General features: G+C 30.2%; 1 protein-coding gene across 1 annotated transcript; it reads right to left on the bottom strand.

Moving 5' to 3' along the window:
- Positions 1-3,189: 3,189 nt before the first annotated feature.
- On the bottom strand, positions 3,190-24,203 carry LOC134701434 (calpain-9-like). Its single transcript, XM_063562584.1, has 18 exons — positions 23,730-24,203; positions 18,907-18,997; positions 17,006-17,267; positions 16,277-16,457; positions 14,697-14,777; positions 13,970-14,070; positions 13,164-13,241; positions 12,295-12,452; positions 11,346-11,506; positions 10,588-10,799; positions 9,389-9,497; positions 8,714-8,771; positions 8,182-8,240; positions 7,648-7,716; positions 7,149-7,227; positions 5,192-5,308; positions 4,171-4,223; positions 3,190-3,712 (listed from the first exon to the last, which is right to left on the bottom strand). The coding sequence occupies exons 1-18, from the start codon at positions 24,081-24,083 to the stop codon at positions 3,686-3,688; spliced, it is 2,250 nt and encodes a 749-aa protein (XP_063418654.1). The 5' UTR covers positions 24,084-24,203; the 3' UTR covers positions 3,190-3,685.
- Positions 24,204-25,831: the final 1,628 nt, after the last annotated feature.

Here is a 25,831-nt window from a genome sequence, read left to right as displayed (position 1 = left end):
TATCTATTAATGCATACCCATGTTTTTTTGGTTCAAAAGTTATCTCCCTTTTTTAGATTTTTTTTTAATGGAAGCACACTTTAATACCAATAGATTTATTCTATATCTAATAAATATCAAAAATAATATTTAATATTCAATAAACAGATAATAAAAAAGCACCATTGCTGCTATTTCAATTTTGCATAATCAAAATGTGGCCTATTTTTGTACAATTTATAAGATTCCTGGCAATATGTTAAAATGTAATAAGAAGCATTTTAAACCTTTCATAATAAATCCTTTTAAGTCATCTTATCAATAACAGTATTGTCAGCTAAATCAACAATGATATCAATATTTAATGGTAAAATTGATCTATTTCTGGCAAGAAAATGATTTATCATAAGAAACTCGCTGCCTTTTATAAAATAAATGGGTTATCAACTCTGCATGATATTATAAAACCTGGGAATTATATTTTGATCTTCGGCTCTCCTGATGTGTAATTGGATCAAAAGTCATCAAATGAAAATTAAAACCAGAAAAAAAAATGTATAAGAAATATAATATTCTTAACATGCATTGTATTAGAGAATCAAATAAAAACTAAAATAAACAATAGAACTAAGATTTCAAGGCCAAATTTTAACCAGTGCATTTATTTAGGACATTTTTATAACCATGCCAGATTTGATTTTGTCACATTTTTTAACAATTTAAAAAAGATAACTGTAAAAGTCATCTTAAAAAAAGGTCAACATCTTCATCAAAATCAGTAAAGAAAATTCTACATTTGGAATAAAAAATTCAGTATTCCTTCAATACACTTTTTAATATGCTAATGAACTTTGAACAAATACTATGTAAAGCACACTGTCATGTAAAAATAAGATTAAGATATTAGCTATCTTTTGCACTTGTAATTAATCAGCCAACAACCATTTCTCCAATAAATTTGTGAAGGTCAATAAAGAGATCTATAACCTCTGCTGTATGACATGCTCAATTTGTAGTAATGATTATGGAAGGGGACCAATGTTGGTTGGAGTTAGCTACAATGTAAGTTTCAGGGATGTTAAAAATGTTTGATCCCGTAAGAAGCTCTGTCTAGGAAAATAGACCAAGCTGTTCATTTTTGTTTTTATGAGGAATACTAAAGGACTATTCTAAAAGATTTCATATCAATTTTAACTATTATTTCAAACAATCTGAAAAACAGGCTTCTTGAAACCTTCGTTCTTGCCATTTTTCAGATATGTCTTTGAAAAGACATTTAGTGACAAAACAATCTGGATGTCATTTTATCAGAAATATAGAAATGCCTCAATAAAACTAATGCTCTTATCTCCATAATGAAAGTGCATCATCCAGATGCCTCCTTGAGCCATCAAAGGGTCAAAATACAAAAATTAAGCTCTTTGGAGCAATGATTTTAGCAGAAAGTTTAAGGCAATAAATATGACAATTTCTGGCAATGGCTCTTTTCAGCTCTTCAATCAAGGTGAGCTCAAAAGTATATATAGAAACAGAACACACTTAAAAACTTGACAAAACACAAATATTTGCGTAGATGTTTTAAACATATCTTATATACAGAAAGTCAATGTTTTTCCCCCCAGAAATCTCAATAATTAATCTTACACTTTTGTCTTTTTTTCAAAAATCGCATTACATTTGTAATAAATGAAAGTAATAATTTCTGGATTCACAGTAAACATATTTCAAATTATTTATTAAAAAATTATTTGCCAAAAAATTAAAAAGTATAACAAATTAAATATAATATAGCCTTACAAAATTTATCTTAAAAATATTTATATATATTTACAGTGCAACATTTGTTAACAGTGAATTAAAAAAAACACACAAACAAACAACAAAATAGATATTCACAACTTGCTGCCGATTAAACCACAAAATGGAGGGAATGTTACCACAAAAACATTCAAGTACAAAAATTATAAATATTTAACAACCTTTATATATAAACAATAAAAATAAATGTTTTATATTAAAAAACTATGTTTACAACATTCTAAAAACTAACCCATATCATCTATACTGGATATTGTGATTAACAGACGTATATAAATATAGATTTACATTATATTACAAATGTATATACAATTTTACAAAATAAAATAAATCTACAATGTTAAATCGATGTAATGAATCACTAAAACATCAAACTGTAATGATCAACCCTGAGAGACATAAAAACAATTGTCTTTTCACAACAATATTGATAACAATGAATGGCTGACCCTTCAAGAGCACCTGAGTTATCTGCCTTGATTTGTAGGATTTATAATATTGTAGGGATTTTTTGTGGACTTGTTTTCTTAAATGACATTCACATTCAATTCCAATAAAAAAATCATTTTTAACATTATAAAATCTTGATGATATATATATATATTACTGATTACAAATGTGTCGAGGTTTGTGATTGGATAACAACACAGAGATGTCAGTATATATTCAGGAAACTGCCAGGGTATATACGTTTTTATCCCCAATTGGAACCTCAAAAACGTCTTCATAACACCGGTTACTATGTGACGTAGTCAAAAGCTATCAGTCTGTCAGAGGCTCACAGAGGGAAAATAATGACGTGTTTCAGTCAATAATATATTTTTGATACAAAATAACGCAATTAACACTTTAATATTTAAATCTAATGTTAAAAGTGTTATTATAGATTATTACATACACGATAAAATTATGTTCACAGCAAATTAGAAAATCCTTCACGTATGCCGAACATATCAGGTTGGGTTTTTCAACCTATATATGTGTTGTCAACAAATTTCTGCACTGGAAATAACATTAAGTCAGGGGTAATCCGTAATATATGTGTAATTCAGGTCTCAGAAAGGGTATATACTGTGACATTCCCGGCTTAGGGCTTATATCACCTTCGCCTTCGGCTCAGGGGATATAAACTCTAAGCCGGGAATGTCACAGTATATACCCAGTCTGAGACCTGAATAACATATAATATAAAAAAAAAATAACAGTTGTTTTCTGAATTTTTTTTGATTTTTAACCAGATTTTCAATAATGTTTTGATTTTTAACCAGATTTTTAATTATGTTTTTAAAATTTGATTTTAGGCTAACCTTTCTTAGAAAGCATTTTTATACTTTGAGAATACTTTTACAATTCAATAAATCTGATATTACATATACCATTATAAGACCTTTAAAAAAATCCTGGTGTCCACAATCAAAATTTTAAACGAAATCCTTTGACTAAAAATGTCATTAAAAATTCATTGTGTTTAAATCCGCTAGTTAAAATCAATTAATCTAGCCAATCTAGGCTATTAAAAAAATAAGATCAGATTAATATCAGGGTTCTAAAGTGAACTCAGATTATTCTATGGTCAAATATTTCCAATGTAAACTAAAATAACTACAGATGGTAGGCTAGGAGACTGTGTATGAAGTGATTTGTTCGGTAGACTATATCGGCCTGACTATATGGCAGACGAATACAAGAACTATTTGACAACATCTCATCACTAGTGATACATTCTTCGGAATGACAAGAGACAACATGCTCCTATTACAATCCACTAGGAGACTGTATATGTAGTGATTTGTACAGGAGATTATATGGAACACTTCAACTACTCATCACCTTTCACTAGTAACGCTTTCCTTTAGTATGAACCAAGACAACATCCTCACATCTCCTGTCACGATAGGAATGATTTCTGAATAAACTGAAATGAGAAAATAGTTTTCATATTAAACTTTCAGCTTTTATCATACCACCATTTCACTGTGACCTCATTAAACTGACGATTTTGGGAAAATAAGTCATGCAGCAATTTCTATTACATTTTGGCTGTATTTTTTCCCTTTATTGGACAAAAAGATTTGTTTTCTTTAATTTTATCATGAGAATCAATTTTTACAGAATAATTAAAATGTATTGAACTATCTAATTAATATCAATATAAAACAGATTTACAGGGGAGACAACTCTGGAAATATTGAAACATCTGATAAATCTAAAGGACTGAGTTAGTTGTTTTTTTTCTTTGTGGATAATGCAGAGCGGTTAGACTTTTTTTTAAACAAATACTGTTCATAATCATCTAACAGCTTTTTCACCCTGTGTGCCGCATTCACTGACCAAACAAATTGATGATTTCCATAGGCAGTATACACTACTTACTTGATCAATGCTTAAAGTAATCTGGCCATTCTGTTTCATATTGTTGAAGTCATCTGAAATTTATCATTAATTGTAAATCATCAGTCAAAAATATTTTTCACAAAATATTTTCAATAAATAATTTAATACTTTTGAAAGAGTTAATAATAAAAAATATAAGAATGTGACCTACATATATTAAATGCTTCTTGATAAAATTTCCACAAACAAAATATTCACTTGATTGAATGGGAACAAGGGCATAAATAATGAACAGCAATATGAAAATGTGTAATGGTTTTAAAAGGAATAGGTTCAGTAAGACCCCTTTTTGGCCCCAAAATATAGCAGTTTTACAAAATTGTGATAATGTAATCATAAATCTATTTATTGGAAATTAGAATGATTCTGCTACATAAATATGGACTGTTTTTGACAATACAATGCACATATATCGGGTACTAGCATCATATAGTCATGCCAAATTACTAAAATCTTCACAAAATTAGCATTTTAGTAAATTTTTGACGGTTTCTGTCTAAAATGAAAGTGGCCGCATTCATGTTCATTCCTAATATTGAAATGCAAATTGTATTTGATGATAATACATAATATATATATATATAGGTTGAGGATGAACACAGATGCGGCCACTTTCATTTTTGACAAAAACCATCTGAAAAGTGACGATTTTTGGCAAATTTGATAGATTTTTCATAAAACTGTCTAAAATATTTCGTCAGATGAACTTGAAAATTGAGGCTAAAATTAGCCCTTACCGGACCTACTCCTTTAACAATATTTCCAAGTTTTAAGAATAGGTTTAATTACTGAATCGCTGAGATATAACCTTCTTGTGCTGATGTGGCCAATCAATCAATCAATCAATTAATTACAGAACAAAAATTTCTAACTTCACGTAGCCAACTTCAGGGTGTCAGACCTTTGTTCCAATGTAATATTAATTGCAAAGCTGTGCAACATTTAATCTCAGTAGCCAGACAATCTTGTGATTCAGAAATAATTCCATATGAATACTTACTAAATAGTTTTGTCAGCTTAGACAGACAGGAAAGGAATCCATCAAAGTCTATATGACATTTCTCATTAGAATATTTAAATACCAAAGCTTGCATAGAACTGTTGTTTATTGTAAAACCTGGAAAAAAGCAAAAATGATCATACTTTTATCTCTTAAGGTGGTACCTAACACAGGGAGATAACTCTGTAAAGTCAGCTTCTCAATGATCAAAATTGGTGTTTGTCAAACTGCTATATAACTGTTCCGGACCATATGAGTATTTGGACCATACGCGTATGGTCATGACCATATGCGTATACTCATATGGTCTGACCATACGCGTATGGTCCGACCGTACGCGTATGGTTGGACCATATGAGTATTATACTCGTTTGCTTATTAACAGGCCGGACCATATGAGTATTTGGAACATATAGGTATTTTTTCAAATATACAATAGAAATAATACAATAAACTTTATCTTAAAAACAAATGTGTTTACAAAAAAATGTATTAATTTTACATGTCAAAAGCTACATAAACATTAAATATTGATGCCACAGTCAGTTGATCTTAGTTTTCATCGCTAATTGTATCCGTGTATGTTTTTGTATACTTTAAATGAAATTCACACAGTACCATACAGTAGTTTTTCTGAGATTGCTTGTTTTGGCTGCGTGCAGTGATATCGACTTGGACAATTCCGATGTGTCTACGATGTTTTTGAGAAACTCTAGATCTCCAATATCGTAAAATGAATTTCACAGATCAAATTAGATAAAGACAGTGGCTATTTCATGGCTCTTAAATGCTATTTTACTGTCTTATAATTAAGATTAAATAGAAGTATAGAAAAACAGAATAGAAAAAATAAAGAAACATACACTTTTAATATTTTACTTTTAAAATGTCTTAAAAAATATCATGATCCTTGCCGGTGATGTCACCTACTTTAAACAATAAAATTCCTTGTACAATATGTTCATTAAATTTTGGCATCTTTTTATAATTGTACTTACAAATAGTAAGAAATATTAACTGTGCGAAACTGTTTTTTTTTAAATACTTTTTTTTTAATATACATAAAATGACATTTTAGTGACGTAACAATCAGAAAGGTCACACCTAATGAAGAGTTTAAAAGTATACGTGTTGATTACCCCAACCATACGCGTACGGTCCAACCATATGCGTATGGTCGGACCATATGAGTATATGACCATACGTGTATGGTCCAGATACTCATATGGTCCGGAACATAACCAGTGTAATTTTTCTGACAAAACAGCTGGTTCAAAATTTTTGATTTTTTTATATTTTTGTTAAAGGGTCAAAGAAAGTACTATGGCAAAATTTTATGAAAATTAAACGAGCCAAATTAATTTTAGTGCAAGTGTTGGGTACCACCTTAACTGGGTTTGAAAAATGGTTGTACAAACACATGATAATTTGAATTTGCTTACTGCCATTACTTTTATATGTTTCATTTATTTTTTTTTTGCGTTCTGCATTAACCTGATCAGTTAAGTCCTTTTCAACTGATTTTTATATTTATTTCTTATGTTCATGATGTTTTAATGTAACTCCATCACAGCAAACATGTTTAATTTCACCAAATTCCGTATGTTCCTGACCTAAGTCAGTGGCCTGTAATTCAGTTTTGATTTTGCTTATTGTTTTGTACATAAGGTAAGACTGTTCAGTGAACTAAAGTTGTAAACTTCTTCATCTTTATAAATCTCTTTGATAGTTGTCTCATAGACAATCATACACCATCTTGTTATCTGTCTTTTTAAATTATTGCTCTTCTAAACCATATCACTTTTGTAAAATCACAAGTTTTATGTAAAGATAATCAAGAACTACAAAAATTCAACAAGGATTTCTGACTGCGTAAATTAAAAAAATTATACAAGCTCAAACAAATCAAACTCCTTGATAATTAATCAATACACCATTTTAAATTAGTATAATATACCTGCTGCTCCCAGTGCTCTTCTTAATTCAAAACAACTAAAAGATCCAATATTATCTGTATCATACTGGAAGTATATTCTCTACAATGAAAAACCAAAAAATACAAAGTTTAGTTATTCTGTTTTTATAAATCTAACAAATATCAAATTTTTAACATTCTTAGATGTCTTAACTGCTACTAAAAGTATAGATATGTATATTGTTTTAAGTAACTTGAGAAACAACTTTGTATACATGTTGTTTTCCACTTTTATCTATAAAATTGATGAAAAAGATTTTTTATTTAACAATTTCATTATTTTCTCTAAGAATAGATATAAAGGAGAGAAAATTTCCTGTGATTTGGTGAAGAAAACTAAGTTGTAAATTTAAACATAAAATGCGATTTTTTTTTGCTTCATAACAGATATAAATCTGAAATTATCCTTCAAATTTTGTCATTAAGTAGTGAAAGAACAGTAGAATCAAACTAATGATGGCTATATATGGAATTTACTTACCTTCCAACTTTTGAGTAAATTCCACAAGTATAAGAACTCTGTATAACCTATTTTGCCTAATAATTCTGTCTGAACAAGGTTAAGGAAATATAACATTGCTTATTTTCATGAAATCTCCTATAAAGAAGACACCAAAAGCATGTGCTTTCTGCACTTTGTTTTGCTTGTGTGACTGTGTGTCAGAAGATGCCTTTTAAAGATAAGACTTTTAACATATTGATTGTTATGGTTTTAATAAATGCAAATATGAAAGAAATTGCTCTAAGCTATGTGAATTTAATCATTATCTTTATAATTTAAGAATTAAATTCTCTATTTATTGAGATGAAAAAGTGTTGAATAAAGCCATTTGTTTGGGTTTTTATATGCACTGTTGAAAAGGTTTCACTGATAGCACTTGCAGTCACAGATCTTGCATTTTATAGACTTTACAGAAAAAAACACTTTTTGACTGCAACAGCCAAGCAAAATTTCAGAATTTTCTAAAACTTTCATGTAATGTAACTTCAGTGTAAATGGAGAATAAAAGGATACATCTAACAAAGACACAAACTTTTTACATGTGTCTATACTCGTATTTCTGTGATGTTGATCTGAAACAAAAGAAACATTTAAATTCATAAATATGTCTTTTTGTGATGATACTAGAATTTTACAAGGACTCTTAACATAAAAGACATCAAAATAAACTTTAAATTTAGAATCCAAGCATCATGCATTGCTTTGTTTACCAATAACACAATAGAACTTAAGACACTTTAAACAATCTTTTGGAAAATGGATAGTTGTTAATGTCTGTGTAATTTTAGTCTCTTGTGTGAACAGTTGTCTCATTGGCAATCATACCACATCTTCTTTTTTATATGTACCTAAATCATGAACTTCCTTCAGCAAAGTCTTTCAAAGAACATAATTTACTGCATGGAATTAAAGTGACTACAGATGAAAGGTAATAGCATCAATAACACTATACAATTTTGTAGTGTTATTGAAATTGCAGTAGATTTTACTATAAATATATAATTTCATTCTTTTATCTAGGAAGCTTAACATTTATTCTAATTACCTTTCCTTGATGCTTCATTTAATGTTTGTTGTAACTCATAAGGTGTAACTTCCATATCCTAAAATAAGATTTACAGAATTTGATGAGACTGTCATTGAAGTGAGAGGGTTAGTGCTATAGAACCAGGTTTAATCCACCATTTTCTACATTTGAAAATGCCTATACCAAGTCAGGAATATGACAGTTCTTGTCCATTCGTTTTTGATGCGTTTTGTTATTTGATTTTGCCATGTGATTATGGATTTTCCGCATTGATTTTCCTCTAAGTTCAATTTTTTTGTGATTTTACTTTTTACATTCATCAATGTTTTTTTCTGTATGGTCATCGATAAGAATACTATATTATCTGTAAAGCCATAATGCAAATATATAGAAATATATTATTTTTGTACATGAATTTTAAATTTAGACACTTTTCAATTGTTGCAGATCAAATGTTGACCTCTAGATTGTTTTTTTTCTTTGTGTGTTTTGAATCATATGTCTATTTTACACTATTTCAAACTTAACTCTGATCTATTGTTGCAATGTGTTAAAAACATTTTTTTTTAATGAGACCAAAATGTTTTCGACATGATAGTGTTCTGATTTTTTTTTACATTTGCTTCAAATTCCTAATACAACAAATATAAACACAGTTTTTTAGGAGTTTTGTGTTTATGCTAAAAGACTTACCTCCCCTGACACAGCATAAAAGAATCGTTTAAACTGTTCCTCTCGCTCTTTATCAGGAGGATGCTGAGGTAGAGGAGTGTCAGACTTTTCTGGAATTTCATCGACGTCTCTGAAAGTTCAAAAGTATCTTGTCTTATATATAGGATCACAATTATTTAGTGACAATGTTCAAATGGCATAAATTCCAACCGTTCATTCCGGACACACAGGAAACTGCTAATATTCAAAAATCCCAAACTGGCAACAAATAATAATGCAAGATTAATAACACAGATTACAGATTTGACTCAATTAGCAAAATATCTAATACTAAAATAAAATTAAATCGATATCGATTTTTTTATCCTGTCCGCATTTATTCCCATTAATATGAAGTTAGCAATGATAATAAGTGCAAAATATCAGAAATAAAGTGATGGCTGTATTGCTCAAACCAGCAAATGTGAAACTGTAACATTATAGAAATTAGCATAATTGCTAATTTCTATAATTTTTTCTATAACAATGTCATACTGCCATGCATTTCCTCTAAAATGGTGTCATAATATAATTTTGACTAGTAAAAACTGAAATGCGACAAAAATCTATAAATTATAGTTAACTGTGGCTCTTTTCTTTAATAATTACACAAAAAAATAATCTTAAGTTATACTGACATTTACTTTTTATCATTCCAATTTTTGTGGAATAAGTAGGTATGAGATGCTCATGGGTAAACAAGGTTGTTTAACACCCCTATACGCTAGTTAGGGAAACCATAAATTGACCAAACTTAGAGAATGCATGATATCTCTTAAGGTGGTACCTTACACTACAGGGATTTAACTCTGTAAAATCACAGAAACATTTTAATGACATTGTGTTTTTAAGGGAATATTTAGCTCTCAATGATCAAAATTAGTGTTTGTCAAACTGCTATATAACCAGTGTAATTTTTCTGACAATACGGTTGGTTCACAAATTTTATATTTTTGTAAAAATTATATGAAAATTAGACAAGCCAAATTGATTTTAGTGAAAGTGTTGGGAACCATCTTAATCATCAGTCTGAAAATAATGAAACTAAGCTTGCAACACCTTCCACATAGTTTTGACCTTTTTATAAGTCATACTGGTTTACATACTATAAATCATTAATATATTATTTGGTTATCCAAAAATGTTGGCCTGGATTGTAATATCAGGTATTGGATACATACTCAGCTGTGTTTTGATTTTCAAAAAAGAATCTGAGGTAGAATCCTGCTTCTTCATTAATATCCCATGTACACGGAATCACTACATATTGTCCTCTAGGTAAAGTTAATCTCTTTATAATTTGTCGAGAATCTATAAATAGCCCACTAGATTGTACACTTTGATTATTGTCAAAAAATTCCTTCTTTAATGGCAACGGATGACTCTTTAAATTCTGAAACAAATAGAAAAATTCAATTACATACTTCAGGAAAGGGAGATAATTATAAATGTTAACACCAAAACTGACTGCAAAATCTGAAAGCTATATAGCTTGTTGTTCTGTGTGAAATAGACTCCCTGTTGAAGATCAAACTCTAACCTATAATGGTTTATTTTTATAAATTGTGACATGGATGGAGAGTTGTCTCATTGGCACTCATACCATATTTTCTATTATCTATTTTAAAAAAATAATAAGAAACTTGTTGGCTTTCTCATGATTTTTTTGCCAAAATAGATATTTATGTACTTTAAACAAAAGAAACTTACATTTAAGACAGTAAAAAACAGGATTGATTTCAACATTTTTTTTCAATTAAATAATAATGTTGTCTATAACTCACAAAATATTTTTGCTTCAAATAATCAAAACCTTGTCTTCAGCTATACAGTATATTCAAGCAGTTAAAAAATGGATGTAACTACTTGTGCCTGTTTTGGTATTAACTGAAAATTATAAGAAGATCAAATTTTCCACCTAAGTTTATATTGTTCTTACTTGATAAACAAAGAAACCTATATGCTGATTTTTCTTTCCAAACTGTTTAAGTTTGCGTCCATCTTTCTGCATAAGTTGTATAACAAGACTACAAACATTATCTCCATCTTCATCCCTGTCAGACAGGGTCACAGAAAACTGAGGATTGGACCAATGGGTGTCTAAAATAAACCAAAATATTATAAATGGGGATGCTATTTTTCAAATTTTAAAAAATCTACCTCAATTTCAAACTGAGAAAATGTATAAATTTTTCGCAATAATCTTAAAAGGCTATTTTTCTAGTACACCGTCTCTTGCAAATTGTGAATAACATATCTAATAAAAATTTCAAGATTTCTAAAATTGCTGTATGGATTTTTTTTAAATCATCTTAAATCAAGGAATGCATTCCCCTCATGCATCGTAGGGTTGTGTTATGTTTGGTCTTATCAACACTTCAATGTTTGTTTTAGGTTTTGGATTTTTCAAATATTTAGCCTCAAGCATGATTGAAGCATCACTGAAGATACTTTAATTGATGTCTCTTTATTTTCTACCAAACAGTTTTAAAAAAGTTTGAAGTCAAAGTCACAATTTTCAGCATAATTATCTCCCTTGAATTCACAAAGACATTTTTTTCACATAATATTTGTTGAGATTGATTGCTGTTACAGTTGGTGTTTAGGACTGTAAAAAAGTATTTCTTGATGCCAATCATGTGTAGTTAGGTTGCTGCCTCATAAACACTATGTGTCTTAACACGGTTCAAATCACTTGAGGCATATTGATATCTACTTAAAAACTATTTCATGGTCTGACAGAGTAATTATAAGACTCCAGTAATGTAAAGTCAGGGTTTTTCCATAGTGGTCGCAATTTATGATTTTGGCAAAAAAAAAATAGATATGGTCATGATTAAATTTTTTATTGGCAAAAGTCTTTGGTTTATTTACGAAATTTGACTTACCTTGATTTGAAGGCCTTCCTCCAGCACTGAATCCTCTGACCCATCTATGGTGGAATTCTGCTGTATGCCATTGTTTTGGCATTTCTACTGGAGCATCTGGTGTCAGATTACAGATTTCTAATGTGTCATACTTCTGAAGAAAATCTCCAAACTCCATCCTATTAAATAGAATATACCTTATAACATATTGTACATCAAATAATATTATCATTAGTCAATTAAGTAATCCAGGGGTTATGGTAATGAAGCTTGTCCCAAGTCAGGAGCCTCGTGCCTTTGTTGGTCTTGTATTATTTTAACTTTTAGTTTCTTGTGTACAATTATAAGTTTAGTATGGCGTTCATTATCACTGAACTAGTATATATTTGTTTAGGGGCCAGCTGAAGGACGCCTTTGGGTGCCGGAATTTCTCGTTGCATTGAAGACCTGTTGGTGACCTTCTGCTGTTGTCTGCTCTATGGTCGGGTTGTTGTCTCTTTGGCACATTCCCCATTTCCATTCTTAATTTTATTTGAGTATGATCATCTTACTTCAAATCAGTGTTCAACTAATACAATTATTAAATTTGGCATTTGAAGCACAAATTTTGTACTCCATGTTCTGAGTAAAAACATGAAGTCTAGGCACTACAAATGTATTTTTAATAAATCCACAACTTAACGTGTAATCTTAAAATTTTAATTTACAAGAAGTAGACTTAAACTTTCTGTTAGTTCGCTGTTTTACTATTTATTTTCTGCTTTATTTATATGTTTTCCCAATTCCTTTTATGCAAGTAATCCTGCCTAATTCTTGGTTGTACATTAATACAAATTGTCTTCCCTCTTCTGAAACAAAAATAACATTTATGCTTTAAGCTAGATTTATACCAGAATTCTCCTTCATCCCTGAATATAAGTCCCATTTTTTCTCTTTCTATTTCTGGGATACTGTTCCACTCTCTTGATCTTTAAAAGTACATAAACATAATATTAAAAATTCAATAAACCTGGTGTACTGATAACAATTTCACTGTACTTTTTAGAATAAGCAGTACAATACATTTAAGGTGGTACCTAACACTACAGGGATATAACTCTGTAAAGTCAGCTAAGGGTTTCGATTACATTGTTTTGTAAAAGGAATATTTAGCTTCTCAATGATCAAAATTAGTGTTTGTCAAATTGCTATATAACCAGTGTATTTTTTCTGACAAAGGGGTTGGTTCAAAAAATTTTAAAATTAATTATTTTTGTTTAAGTGTCAAAGTTAATACTTTGACAAAACTTTATGAAAATTAAACAAGCCAAATTAATTTTAGTGAAAGTGTTGGGTACCACCTTAATCAAATGAAATTTAAATTACAAGGCAGTGTATTGACATGTAAAGAAACTGAATTTTCAGATACAATGATTAAGATAACAAGTGTTTGATTTCATTATATCAAATTAATGATTTACATGAATGATATAACTTATGCTATTTTAGAAATGCAACATTACACTTTTCAAAACTTCATTATTACTAACAAGGTCTAAAGATTCTTTGCTCATTTATTAATAATAAAATTTCTAGCACACTCTTGTATAATTTTAAAACACACCAAAAAGAATGCATGCTGGCTACATCATTATATGTATTTTTTCTTATCAATAGACTTTTTAATGATTCTTTTTAAAATTAAGAAAACACTTACTTTTCCCCCCATCTGCCCCTCCATTCTATTTTATATCCCCAAGGGTTCCTCACTCTGATTAATGTTATAGGGATTTCTCCACTATCAGACATCAATAGTATCTGTAAAAGAATATAAATGTTGTCATGAAAAATAATTTGTATGAACTTTGAAGGTATACCAACACCCAAGCAATTACAAAAGTATAGACATTTTATGAAAGCTGCATATAAAATTGTTTTAAACCTGATATTGAGGCTTATCTTTGCTTCTATATATATAGACAACATATTGGAAGAGGGAAAGTTTTTAACACTTTTTATTAAGAAATAATCACTAAAATGTATGCTTACATACTGTAAATTTGTTCTTACAAAATATTAGAATTATAGAAATGTTTAACAATTTATCTTTTCTAGGATGACAACCAATAATTCCATAAACAAAGTAGATTTCTGAAAATAAGCAGACCATGAGGCGGTTGGGATATTATGCATACAAGTAAATGATTTGGGGATTTTACTCTATTTTGAAACAAACTGCTGAACAAAATCATAATCAAAGGTTTTAAAATTTTGTGTTGATGCTTAAACTTCAGGCCTATACCATTGAAGAGTAAGAGCAAGCCATGTTCATTTGAAATAATATATATCCAGATGTGGTGATGTCTTGTTAAGTTTTCACATTACAATAATATATTCTAGAAGCTTACTTTATTCAGTTCATTTGAACTTTCTTTTAAAATTACCTCTCTTAAATCTGTAACACTGTAAGCATGACCTGTCACTAATCCATCAGGCATTGTCTGGGACCTGCCATCTGGTGGAAGCTATAAAACAAAAACATCATAAACAATATTAATTTACGTTTTTAGATTGAGTTAAGTCTTCCAATTGATACTTTATCGTGTGTTTTTCTATGTTGTTATGTTATGCTATTGTTTCAGAAAAAGGGAGGTTTGGATCCATTAAAACGTTTAATCCCGCTGCAAATGTTTGCACCTGTCCTAAGTCAGGAATCTGATGTACAGTAGTTGTCGTTTGTTTATGTAATATATACGTCTTTCTAGTTTCTCGTTTTTTATATAGACTAGACCGTTGGTTTTCCCGTTTGAATGGTTTTACACTAGTAATGTTGGGGCCCTTTATAGCTTGTTTGGTGTGAGCCAAGGCTCCGTGTTGAAGGCCGTACATTGATCTATAATGGTTTACTTTTTTTAAATTGTTATTTGGATGGAGAGTTGTCTCATTGGCACTCACACCACATCTTCCTATATCTATATATGCTATGTGGACTTGAATCATTACTAGCATCACATTTCATCAATCCACTAGGCATTATCACGGACAGACCAACTAGTTGTGTATGAATTAATAAAGAGCGGTGCCATGAGGGCATGAATGATGATATGCTGATTGCTTTTTCAACAAATAAAGGTCCATTACTCCTAAATGTCACATCAAGGGCATACAGGAAGACTTAATTGAACTGTAAGCAAAAGCTTATCAACCTTAACTTGCAAAAAATATTTGTAAAATTGAGAAAGGAAATGGGAAATGTGTCAAAGCAGCAACCCGACCATAGAGCAGACAACACCAAAAATCTTAACAATGTAAACATGCATGAAATTGATGAATAAGATGTTTTGACCTATATGAGACTAACAAATTGTTTTGTCTGTTTTCAAGTTATGAAGCAAGACCAATCTTTCCAAATAATATGTAACTAAATGTTATAGCCTTTAAGTTTAATGAGCTTTATTGATAGTCATTTAAGGAATGACTGTTATATTTTTTCTGTCTATGAAGAAATAACATAAAAAATTTGGTGCACACTGAATAACGCGCATAGTGGGTTATTTAACAGTGTGTACCACATTTTTTATGTTATTTCGAAGACAGAAAAAATATTACAGTCATTCCTTTTAATTCAATTCTAAATTCCATTTTAAACTGTAGAAAGCCATGAAAAAACATTGATGACTGTCACATGACTAAATTATGTCTATAGGCTCATAACAAAATAACGTCAGCCAATCAGAAGATGCGTTTCATCCAAAATTAAATTATTCAAATGTATCCAAAGCGATTCTATTAGTATTAGCACTTTTTACATAAAATCATCATCTTTAGTTTTGACAGTCTGCACTTTTAGCTACTACATGTAGTCCGAAACCTCAGACTAGTAAATATTGATTTGGACTAGAGAAAATTTTCAAAATTTTATATAGTCATATAGAGACAAGTTTTGATATTTAGTTTCCGGACTAGTGGATGAAGAAGTTTTTTGCGCAGACTGGTTAGTTGTTATTAATACAAATATCCTTACATTGATACCACATCCTATTAATGATTGTCTGTCTAATGCTTTAAACAATATGTTGACTAATGCTTTAGGATAGTTGGCTTTCTGTCCCCGTAGTGTGTAGTATTCTGAGACGCCCCCTGTAAAGTCTGACAAGGCATCTCCAACATTACCAGACTTCAACGCTTCATATGATCCATACAGTCTGAAAAATAAACAGATCACAATGAATGTAAGAACAATAAAATATTATTCTAATAATGATTCTAATGTTGAATGCCAAAAATCTTTTCAACATGCAATAGAACATGTACATATGTAAAATTTTAAACCCATTTTATGACATCATCATTAAAAATTTCTACAGACAAAAAACAAAATAGTTCTGTGAGCATGATGATTTGTTGTACTCCATACAATTTTTTTTTGTGTTTTCTTTTTTGGGGGAAATAAAAATGGTAAGGTTTTGAAGTTTATTGAAGTATAAATGTGGCTTTTCGTTTATATTGTTTTAATTTCATTTCATATCAGGGTCTTTTATAGCTTACTATAGAGTATATATTTTGCTCATTGTCAAAGGCCTGAAATATAACACATGAGTTTTTTTCTAATATAAAAGCCCAGAACTGTTTCTATGACTAAAGGCTACACGTGGAACCCACTGTTATCATAGGAATATGTGAATAAGAAATATGAATATATAAGCACCCACACTTTGCACATAACAGAAATCCTTATAACAATCTGACATACTTAGCGTAAGCCTTTTCCAGTAATGCCGCCCAGAATTCATTCGATTGATTAGAGTGTATGAATACCAGCTGGTCTCTGTAAGTAGGCAATCGATCATCCACCACTACTTCTACCCATTTACCAAAATGCCAGAAATTAAACCTGAAGATCCCAGCATACCAGCCATCTTGGAAACCTTGGTCAGCTGGGACAACACGTCTGAACAGCTCTCGATGATCTGGACTTGTTAAACAGGCAATCGCAGAAAGAACCCAGCAATCTCCTGGAAAAAAAAGAGAAAAACATTTGAAAATTGACAACTTGTGCTTTGAATATCTAATATTAGAAAGATAAATTTGCTATAGCAGGATTAATTTGCAGCATTATATGCTTACAATGGTTTTTTTAATGTTTAATTATTTTCAATCAGAAAAGAGGATATCATCATACAGAGTGTTCCTTTCTCAAAACATCCCATCATTTTTTTAGTTTTTGATATCAGGCCTCATGGTCATAAAACTTTCGAGCATGATTTTTGTACTCAGACTCGAAAATCAACCAATCAAATTGCTGAATTTCATGTTTCGAGCATAATTTTTGTGCTCAGCAGTTTTGTGCCTTCTTTTGTTGCTCTGTAACACGATGATTACAAGATTATTAGTTTTAGTTTGTGATGCTTATATATTGTACATTTTTTTTCTACTGTGATGACAAAGAGTCACATGAGTATTTCTTGCAATAGTTAACAAACTGAAAGGCTAATCTTGCTATCTGTATAAATTCTAATGAGAAGCAATTCATGGAATATTGCTACTTTATATATTTTGTAATTCACAATGCATTTATTTTATTATGTCTGTAATATTCAAATAATTATCATCTGACTTTTGAATAGCCTTCATTTTTATAACCTTTTTCAGTATCAGAGCTTGGTAATATATTTTATTGTAACACAACCCATATACAATGGTTTAAAAATTGAATAATAGAGAAAACATCTCAAACATCTCATTGATTTTGCTCAGGAAATGTCTTTTTATTCATTTTACATTAATTCTATACCAATTTGTATCTTTTGCTACCTTTCTCAAATATTTCAATGTTTAGGCCATAATAAATAATAGGTTTGTTTGCCCAAACGCTACCTACCCAGAAAAAAGCTGCCTACTCAAATTCTTTTATTGTCCTGATTTGAAGAAGTTTTTTTTTTAATCAAATAGGCATGAAGACTAATATACATCTTATACTTAAATTTGTTTATTTGAAGAAAAAAAAAAAGAAAAAGCCTACCTACCTACCCACTGCTTCTACTTTTGGGTAGGGTTTGGGCAAATCAAAATATTTTTAAGTGTGGCCTTATGCACATATTTTTTTTTTCTTCACATTTATTAAATAATAGATGAATAGATGAGCAAAACAAGATAAAATGTGTTTTGCAGCAAAATCTTAGTACATTAAGCATTGTAAAGAGAGAATAAAAAAAAAGCACATTAATTACCTTATCTCAAATAACAATTGTTCAATAAAGTGAAAATTCTTCATTTTACAGCATTTAAGTCAATTGTGTAGCAGTTTATTACAGGTGAATAAGAAATAAATGAAACTGTGACACATAAATTTTAATGTTACATCACTTTGTAATAAAACCACAAAATTTTAATGTGTTTGTAGTATCTTAATATTAATAAAACCAAATCTTTTATTACTTCAAAATGTCAATAAATACATGAAATACAATCAAATCAACTTTACGCTGAAAATACATTTTGTTCATTCATTCAATTTCTAATCGGAACGCATGTACACATTTTTTTGATAAGTTGGTTATAGTTGTAAAGAAATATTTAAATTGGTTCACCTTGACCAAATCAATACATGTAAATACCGTAGATTATAGATAATATTAAAGGACGAATATTCACCTAGTTCACCCTGATTGACATCGAACCTTGAGGCACTATCGAGTGTATCCACGAAAAAGTTTGGCTTTAGTCGATACGTCGCAGAAATCTCCTGCAAAAAACAATAAACATATTGTGGTTATTTATTAAATTTTTATAAATTTTCAAATAACTTAAATATTTTCAAAATTACTCAATGCATTAAATACTTTTTGTGTGACTCAGTTTGTACATGGTACAATCACAGAGTATGTTCCAGGTATCTTACAGACAAAAACCAAAACAATTCATGAGAATCACCACAAATACATTTTCAAAGGGTGGAGCTGACACAAATATTTATTTGAGTTGATGAAAAAGTTACATAAATCTTATACCTCAAGATCTGTGTAATGTCATGAATGTTATTAAAAACCAATCCCTGTAGTAAAATATATTCTAGAGGAAAAGAAGGTTAAGGATCATGTATTAATCAACATATGGACGATTGGTTCTGAATTCTTTGCGTAACATGTAACAGTCATTAAATTTAACTTGCTAGAAGTAACAATTGTATATACATGTATATCTTTTCAAAACCAAATCTCAATACAACATGTACAAAGCCTAATTTATTGCTGTTACAAATGTATCTTTAACAAAAAATGAAGTGAGGCCTCCCTCATAATATAAAACCTCAAACGCAAGGAACCCATGCAAGTGTAGTTGGTTTGCACAACATTTTATTAGGGAGGGAGGGGGTATATACATTGTAGCTGCACACCATTGATATCAAATTATTACTGTTAATGTTGTAACAGGATGGTTTCCACCTGAAAGATAGATTAGTATCATAATACATGTATTCATTGTAGCATTATCTGAAATCTCATAAATCAATTTCACATTTTTGTCCATTTGTCCAACAGTTGCATTAATAAATGCACACAACAATTTCTGCATTTAAAGTACATGTACACTTTACAAACACGACAAATGCACATGCAATAAATTGGTACTGCAATTAATTTAATGCACCATATACATGGACACAGTGACCTTTTGAAAATTTAGTTTTAATCTCCATCTCAGAGAATTTAAAAAATGTTTCATAGTGAAAACATTTATTTTATAACATTTTTCAAAATTAAAAAATAACATTTTTCACTAAACATGCTAAACTAAGGCTTGTGTTGATTATTAAAGAACTCTGAATGATTAAAAATTACACATGTAATTACATACATAATCTTTTGTTCATATCATATCTATCAAAAACAAATGATAACATGGTCATGGGTAAAGAAATTCTACTGCACATAAAAGACATAAATGTACATGTATGTAACTAGGTGCATGTGCTATAATGTACAAGTATAGACAAATATCATTGACATACAATATAAAGTGTATACATTTTGTCTTCAAAGTTTAATTTGAATTACAAATATAAACAATGACCAAACAATTACACCAGAATCTATTGGGAATTTAAACAATTTATCAATACACCATACTATTTTTCTTGGGGATTTAAACAAAATTGTGTAAATTTGTAACTATTGTAGCAATCGTACAATGTTAGATCAATGATAGTCCACTTTATGGTTGAGTGGGGATATTTCACCTTATTAATGACGACAGACTGGTTTTATGAATGATAACAAATAAAGAGATGAACTTTCTTTTATGATCCTTCTGACAAGTACATGCAACTCTATTGATGGACTTTAATAATTCAATAATCATACTATTAAACAACAGAGTCGATTCTACTTAAAATATTTAAAATTCTTGAAATATTTAACATGGTTTAGAATACATTGAATGTGATGAATTGTACTAGTTTATATCTGAAAAGTAGAAATTTTAACACTCAAATTGCTTTTCATCTTTACACATCTACATATACATGTACATATGATGTTCAATTGTACATACATTATGCATGTACTTATATGAAGATTTTTTTAATCTAGGTTTAAAATTTTAAAAAAATATCTAAATACGCAACAAAAATTACCTGATTTTTGTAGCAAAACAAAGAATTCCGCTCATTTTATAAATTTAGGATGTACATGGATGTCTGTGTACAAATTGATGTACATTGATTTGAACATCTCATCATTCCCAAATTAAGATATTTTACATGCTAAAATGTAGATGTCTTGCAATTGGCTTTTGAACATTTCTAACATGGAAACATACATGTAAGGCATGTAAAGCTTATACCTTGTAGCCTTGTTTGCCATATGCTACATTTTTTTACCTGACGCATGAATACATACCAATGTAAAGCCCAAATTGGTCACTTTAATTAGCAGGCTAAAAATAGCATGTACATACCATTTATGTACAGTATTAACATATTAACAAAGATACAATGTATCTGTTATTAACATAATGTCAAAGGAATCTTTTGGACTGTTATGAACATGTAGATATAAAATTGAGAATGGAAATGTGGAATGTTTCAAAGGGACAACAACCTGACCAAAGACACACGAAACACCCCAGGCCACCAATTCAAAGGATCTTCAACACAGCAAGTAAAAATCCCACCCCTGAGGCAGGCTTCAGCTGGCCCCTAAACAAAAATGTGTTCTAGTTCAGCAAAACAAGGATGCCCACTAAACATGCTTACAATAACTCTAAAACATATGAATGAACCAATTTTTTTTTAAATATAGAAGAAAGCTTTTTATCAACCTTATACGATCGGGAGTCAAAAATACATCTAACAGGTCCTTGTACAATACATGTATATCTGTCTGTTTAACACTGATAGTTACATGTACAAAACATCCTAAAACTTCAATAACACATTTTTACACTATTTAAAATTCCTTCTAGCCTATAATCATGATAATTGAACATGCATGTAAAAATTCATCAAAGATACCATATCATGCTTACGATTTTGTACGCCAGAGGCACGTTTCTCTTACATTATCAAATGCTAAAATTCAAAGAAATGCTTGCATCAAAACAATTGAAAGACCAAATCAAATAGTTACTATTTACCCAAACTTTCTTAAAATTATGCCAAATATTGAGGGATCTAGAAATTTCGATAGGTGGGGACCAACTGACTACACAAGAGGGGCCTTTCCCAGTCATTCCCTTTATATTCAATAATTTTTTTCCACAAAAGGGGGAGGGGGCTTGGACCCTTCCACCTAAAATCAGCCTCTGAAGGCAACTTAGGCATTGTTTCTATAAAGATTATTATATTAAGTAAATATAATATAAAAGATATTTTTCAATCTTATTAATTTATCATGTTATTTATGATACAATGTATATGTATTATGTCTATCAGTGTTTATATAATTATCAGCAATTAATTTCTGAAAATTTATCGGTACTACTCATACATTTGTAGAGATTTTGTTCAACACTTTTTATCTTGTTTGTATGATTACATTGCTGATGTTAATTTTATGACATGTTTCAGATTTGTAATGTTTTGACCCAAGGGCAATACAGTGTAAATGTCATTTAATAAATGCAAAAAATGGTAATTTAATTCATTTTCCCAAAAATGACATTTTGCAAAATAATGTGTACAACTACATGTAACCATGTGCTAACCAATAATTATAAATGCTATTGTCAGGTGATTGTTGATGAAATACATGTACATATACTTTGTATTTTATAAACAATGCAGTCCAGCTGGACACAGGAAAGCTTTTTTATGGAAACAAGGCAGGATACCGGATCAGACCCCCTATAAAGTACATACATTGTATATGCTTTTTGTTTTATGAAATTATGACTCATATAAATTGTTGTTGAGTTTGTAAATGACCAGTTGCAAACTTAATGACAAAATGACTTTTTGTTTAGTCTTACTACATTGTAAATCATTGTGTGGTGACCCCTGTAAATGTGATCAATTGTAAATATAAACTGTATTAAACTATGGCCAACTTCATGTAAAACAGAGGTTCTGGCCAATTTAATAAGTTTAAAAAGGGATATTAAAAAAAAAAATTGGTGATGCAAGATTATCAAAAAGGAATGCCCTTTTAAAACATTCTTTTTTTCACAACCATTAATGTTAAATGAGCCTCAAATTTCATTTTGTAGTTATGGTTAGTCTCAAATGTTTATCATTGACAAATAAGCTTATATATAGATTCTACAAAGTCTGCAACAAGTGTGTTACAATATTTCTCTACTTGAGACAGTTAAATTTTAATATTTAAGGTGGGAGGCTTGGCAATCTTTTTAAGTAATTAAACTTTAACTGTCAAGAGAGGAAAAATATTGTAACACACGAGTAATAGAGTCATGATAGTGGTGGAATCTGTTTCTATAATGATTTATGTCAATCCTTTTTTAAAGATTTGTAGAAAGTTGTGTACTTTTTTAAGTGATGTCATCAGGCATGGTTGCTTTTTTTCATGACTTCACAATACATGCAATAGGAAAACTCAGAAGAAACCTAGAAAAATTTAACATCACAATTAAATTCAACCAATCATTTGCCATGTTTGCCGAGATCAGAATTTCCACTAACTAGTGACATGAGTGAAGAGAAAAATTTTCTCACACCCATTGAGAAATGAAAAAATAGCTAAAAAAATAGAGAAACATGTATTAGTAATTAGTTTTCTTCAGATGTTGTACCCCACTTCAGGGGCGAATCCAGTCATTTAAAAAAGGGGGGTCCCAACTATATGTCCCCATTCAAATGCATTGATCGTCCAAAATAAAATGGGGGTTCCAACCGCCGAAACCCTCCCCCTGGATCCGCCAATGCACTTGCGCACCTACCTGCATGAACTGGTACTGTGCAGTTCATTGTAAAAACGCCACAGTTTAAAGGATAAACAGGGAGATATACAGTAACTTACATAAGGTCTTTTCCATTCAATCCTATATGGTAAAGTCCGACTGTAATAAATAGAAGAGTCTTTAGCAGGAAAATCTGGGTCTTCATACAAAATTCTCCTCCTCAAACATTCAGATCGAATGTTATCAAAATTGCTTTTCCCACGATGATGCTTGCTATGTGTTTCTGTCTCTCTATTAAAGGGACGAGACACGCCAACCTTATTAACTTTGTCAAAAGGGCTTCCGTTCTGATACTGATGTGGTAAATTTTTAGGCGGTTCGTTAGCATAAGTTGGTTTGTCGTCTACCTTTGAGTTGTCAAACTTTTTTATAGGTCTACTATATACAGGTCTACTCGAGGATGCAAAAGCCATGATGTGTTAATTGCTACGTCATATTTTACACATTTAAAACTCATTGACAGATGCACTATGCATGAAAACATTGCTTTTCAGGTAAATGATGTTTGTTGACATTTTTCACATGCATTTCCTCCGGATGTTGTATTCGAAATGGTGTTTCTTACTTACCAAGAAAACGATGATCTGATTGGCTCACAGTGCAAGGGAGGCGTGTCGTAATTAGAGGTATCGTAAGGTGTTTTTTATCCCACCAAACCAAGGATTTGTATAGTTATATAACTATACAAATCCTTGACCAAACTAAAGAATTTGCATATTATCACGATACAAATCCTTAAAGCAGTTCAGTTTCTTGTATATTCCTCCATAAATTGTGGAGCAGTACCCAAAGGGTATAATTTTAGCAACTATTAACACGACATAAGGAAACATTTACGTAGATGAATGAATTTGGTTCATGATAATTATGATTACTAGCTAAAGAGATAATAGTTAACAATCATGGCATGCTGAGGTGTAAGAAACTGCATATATTTACAAATAAGAATTTTAGTGGTCTCAAATTAAGCTTGCTTATAATTGTTAGTTAAAAGTGCTATAGTACATTACATCGGTATCTATAATGAAAAGGTTATTTTATAAGGCTTATGTAAAAGGGTTGGGTTTGGAAATTTCTTAACATGTAGAATCTATACATAATTTTTTTTTAATTAAAATAAAAACATGTTTGAAAAATTAACTCAAGGAAAATATAAAATGCACATGGCCATTGATTTTTGCGGTTTGACTGTCTACTCAAGGATTTGTATTAGTACGCACCCTTTATCTACTGTAAGTTATATTTTCTTCTTCAATTTACCTTAAGAGTTTAGTTCCTAAACTTGGTTTGACTACATATGGTGACTACACATGGTGACAATAACAAAATATATAGTCCAATATACATATTCATCATTACAGCTAATTTCCTAATGCACGCAGAACAAAACTTTGGTAAGCTTGCTTAATTTGTTCGTTCATTGTACACTTGACAATAATTGGGATAATGTCAAATCAAATTCAAATATAATGTTCACAGGTGACAGGTTAAAATATGCCCATATATATTGTTTGAAGATATCAATGTTAATGGCATAGCTAGAATTGACATTGATACAAACAGAGCAAGCAGGCTTACCAAAGTTTAACTCTACAATCATTAGGAAATTAGCTGTACAGGGTAGGGGAATTTTGTCACTTTTTGTCATCTGTGATCAATAATCTTTAAGATATTTATGTGGAATAGTTCCACATGTTTTCGAAATTAAGAAAGGTCTGCAGGTTAAATATTTCAACACAAAGCTAATTAAACAATAATTTTGATTGCTCGATCTATGCTAGTTCTTTTCAATAATTCAGTGACTGAATTTGCCGGCAACTTGATGATCTGTGTTTTCGATAAAATGGGTCCATAAGAATGAGAATGCCATACAGCAGCAGTAATCACGGACCGAACAACACAACATATGTTAATTTTAAGAAATAACATGATTGCTGACACTCGATTAAAAATAAAATATATCGTCTGAAATTCTGCTGTAGAACATAACAACTTGGTTGGAACTGTAAAAGAAATTGTGGGTGTTTGTCAGTATAATTTTTTTTGGAGTTTTGAGTTTTAATGTGATTGTCCCTTTGGAATCTTTCGCTTTTCTTTTTTATATGATGGATAGTTTTCTCACTTGCTACAGTACTTTATCTCATTATTTGTATACCTTATC

Source organism: Mytilus trossulus, unplaced genomic scaffold, assembly GCF_036588685.1.
Source record: "Mytilus trossulus isolate FHL-02 unplaced genomic scaffold, PNRI_Mtr1.1.1.hap1 h1tg000244l__unscaffolded, whole genome shotgun sequence".
Lineage (NCBI taxonomy): Eukaryota > Metazoa > Mollusca > Bivalvia > Mytilida > Mytilidae > Mytilus > Mytilus trossulus.
This window is presented reverse-complemented; position numbering and strand designations above follow the sequence as displayed.

Excerpts from the sequence above, each read along its gene's own strand:
- LOC134701434 (XM_063562584.1), bottom strand. The coding sequence starts at position 24,083 with ATGGCTTTTGCATCCTCGAGTAGACCTGTATATAGTAGACCTATAAAA. Across the intron at positions 17,268-18,906 it reads TGTCAATCAGGGTGAACTAG|GAGATTGCTGGGTTCTTTCT; the intron begins GTGAATATTCGT and ends TTTTTTTTCCAG. Across the intron at positions 4,224-5,191 it reads TAAGCTGACAAAACTATTTA|ATGACTTCAACAATATGAAA; the intron begins GTAAGTATTCAT and ends GATAAATTTCAG.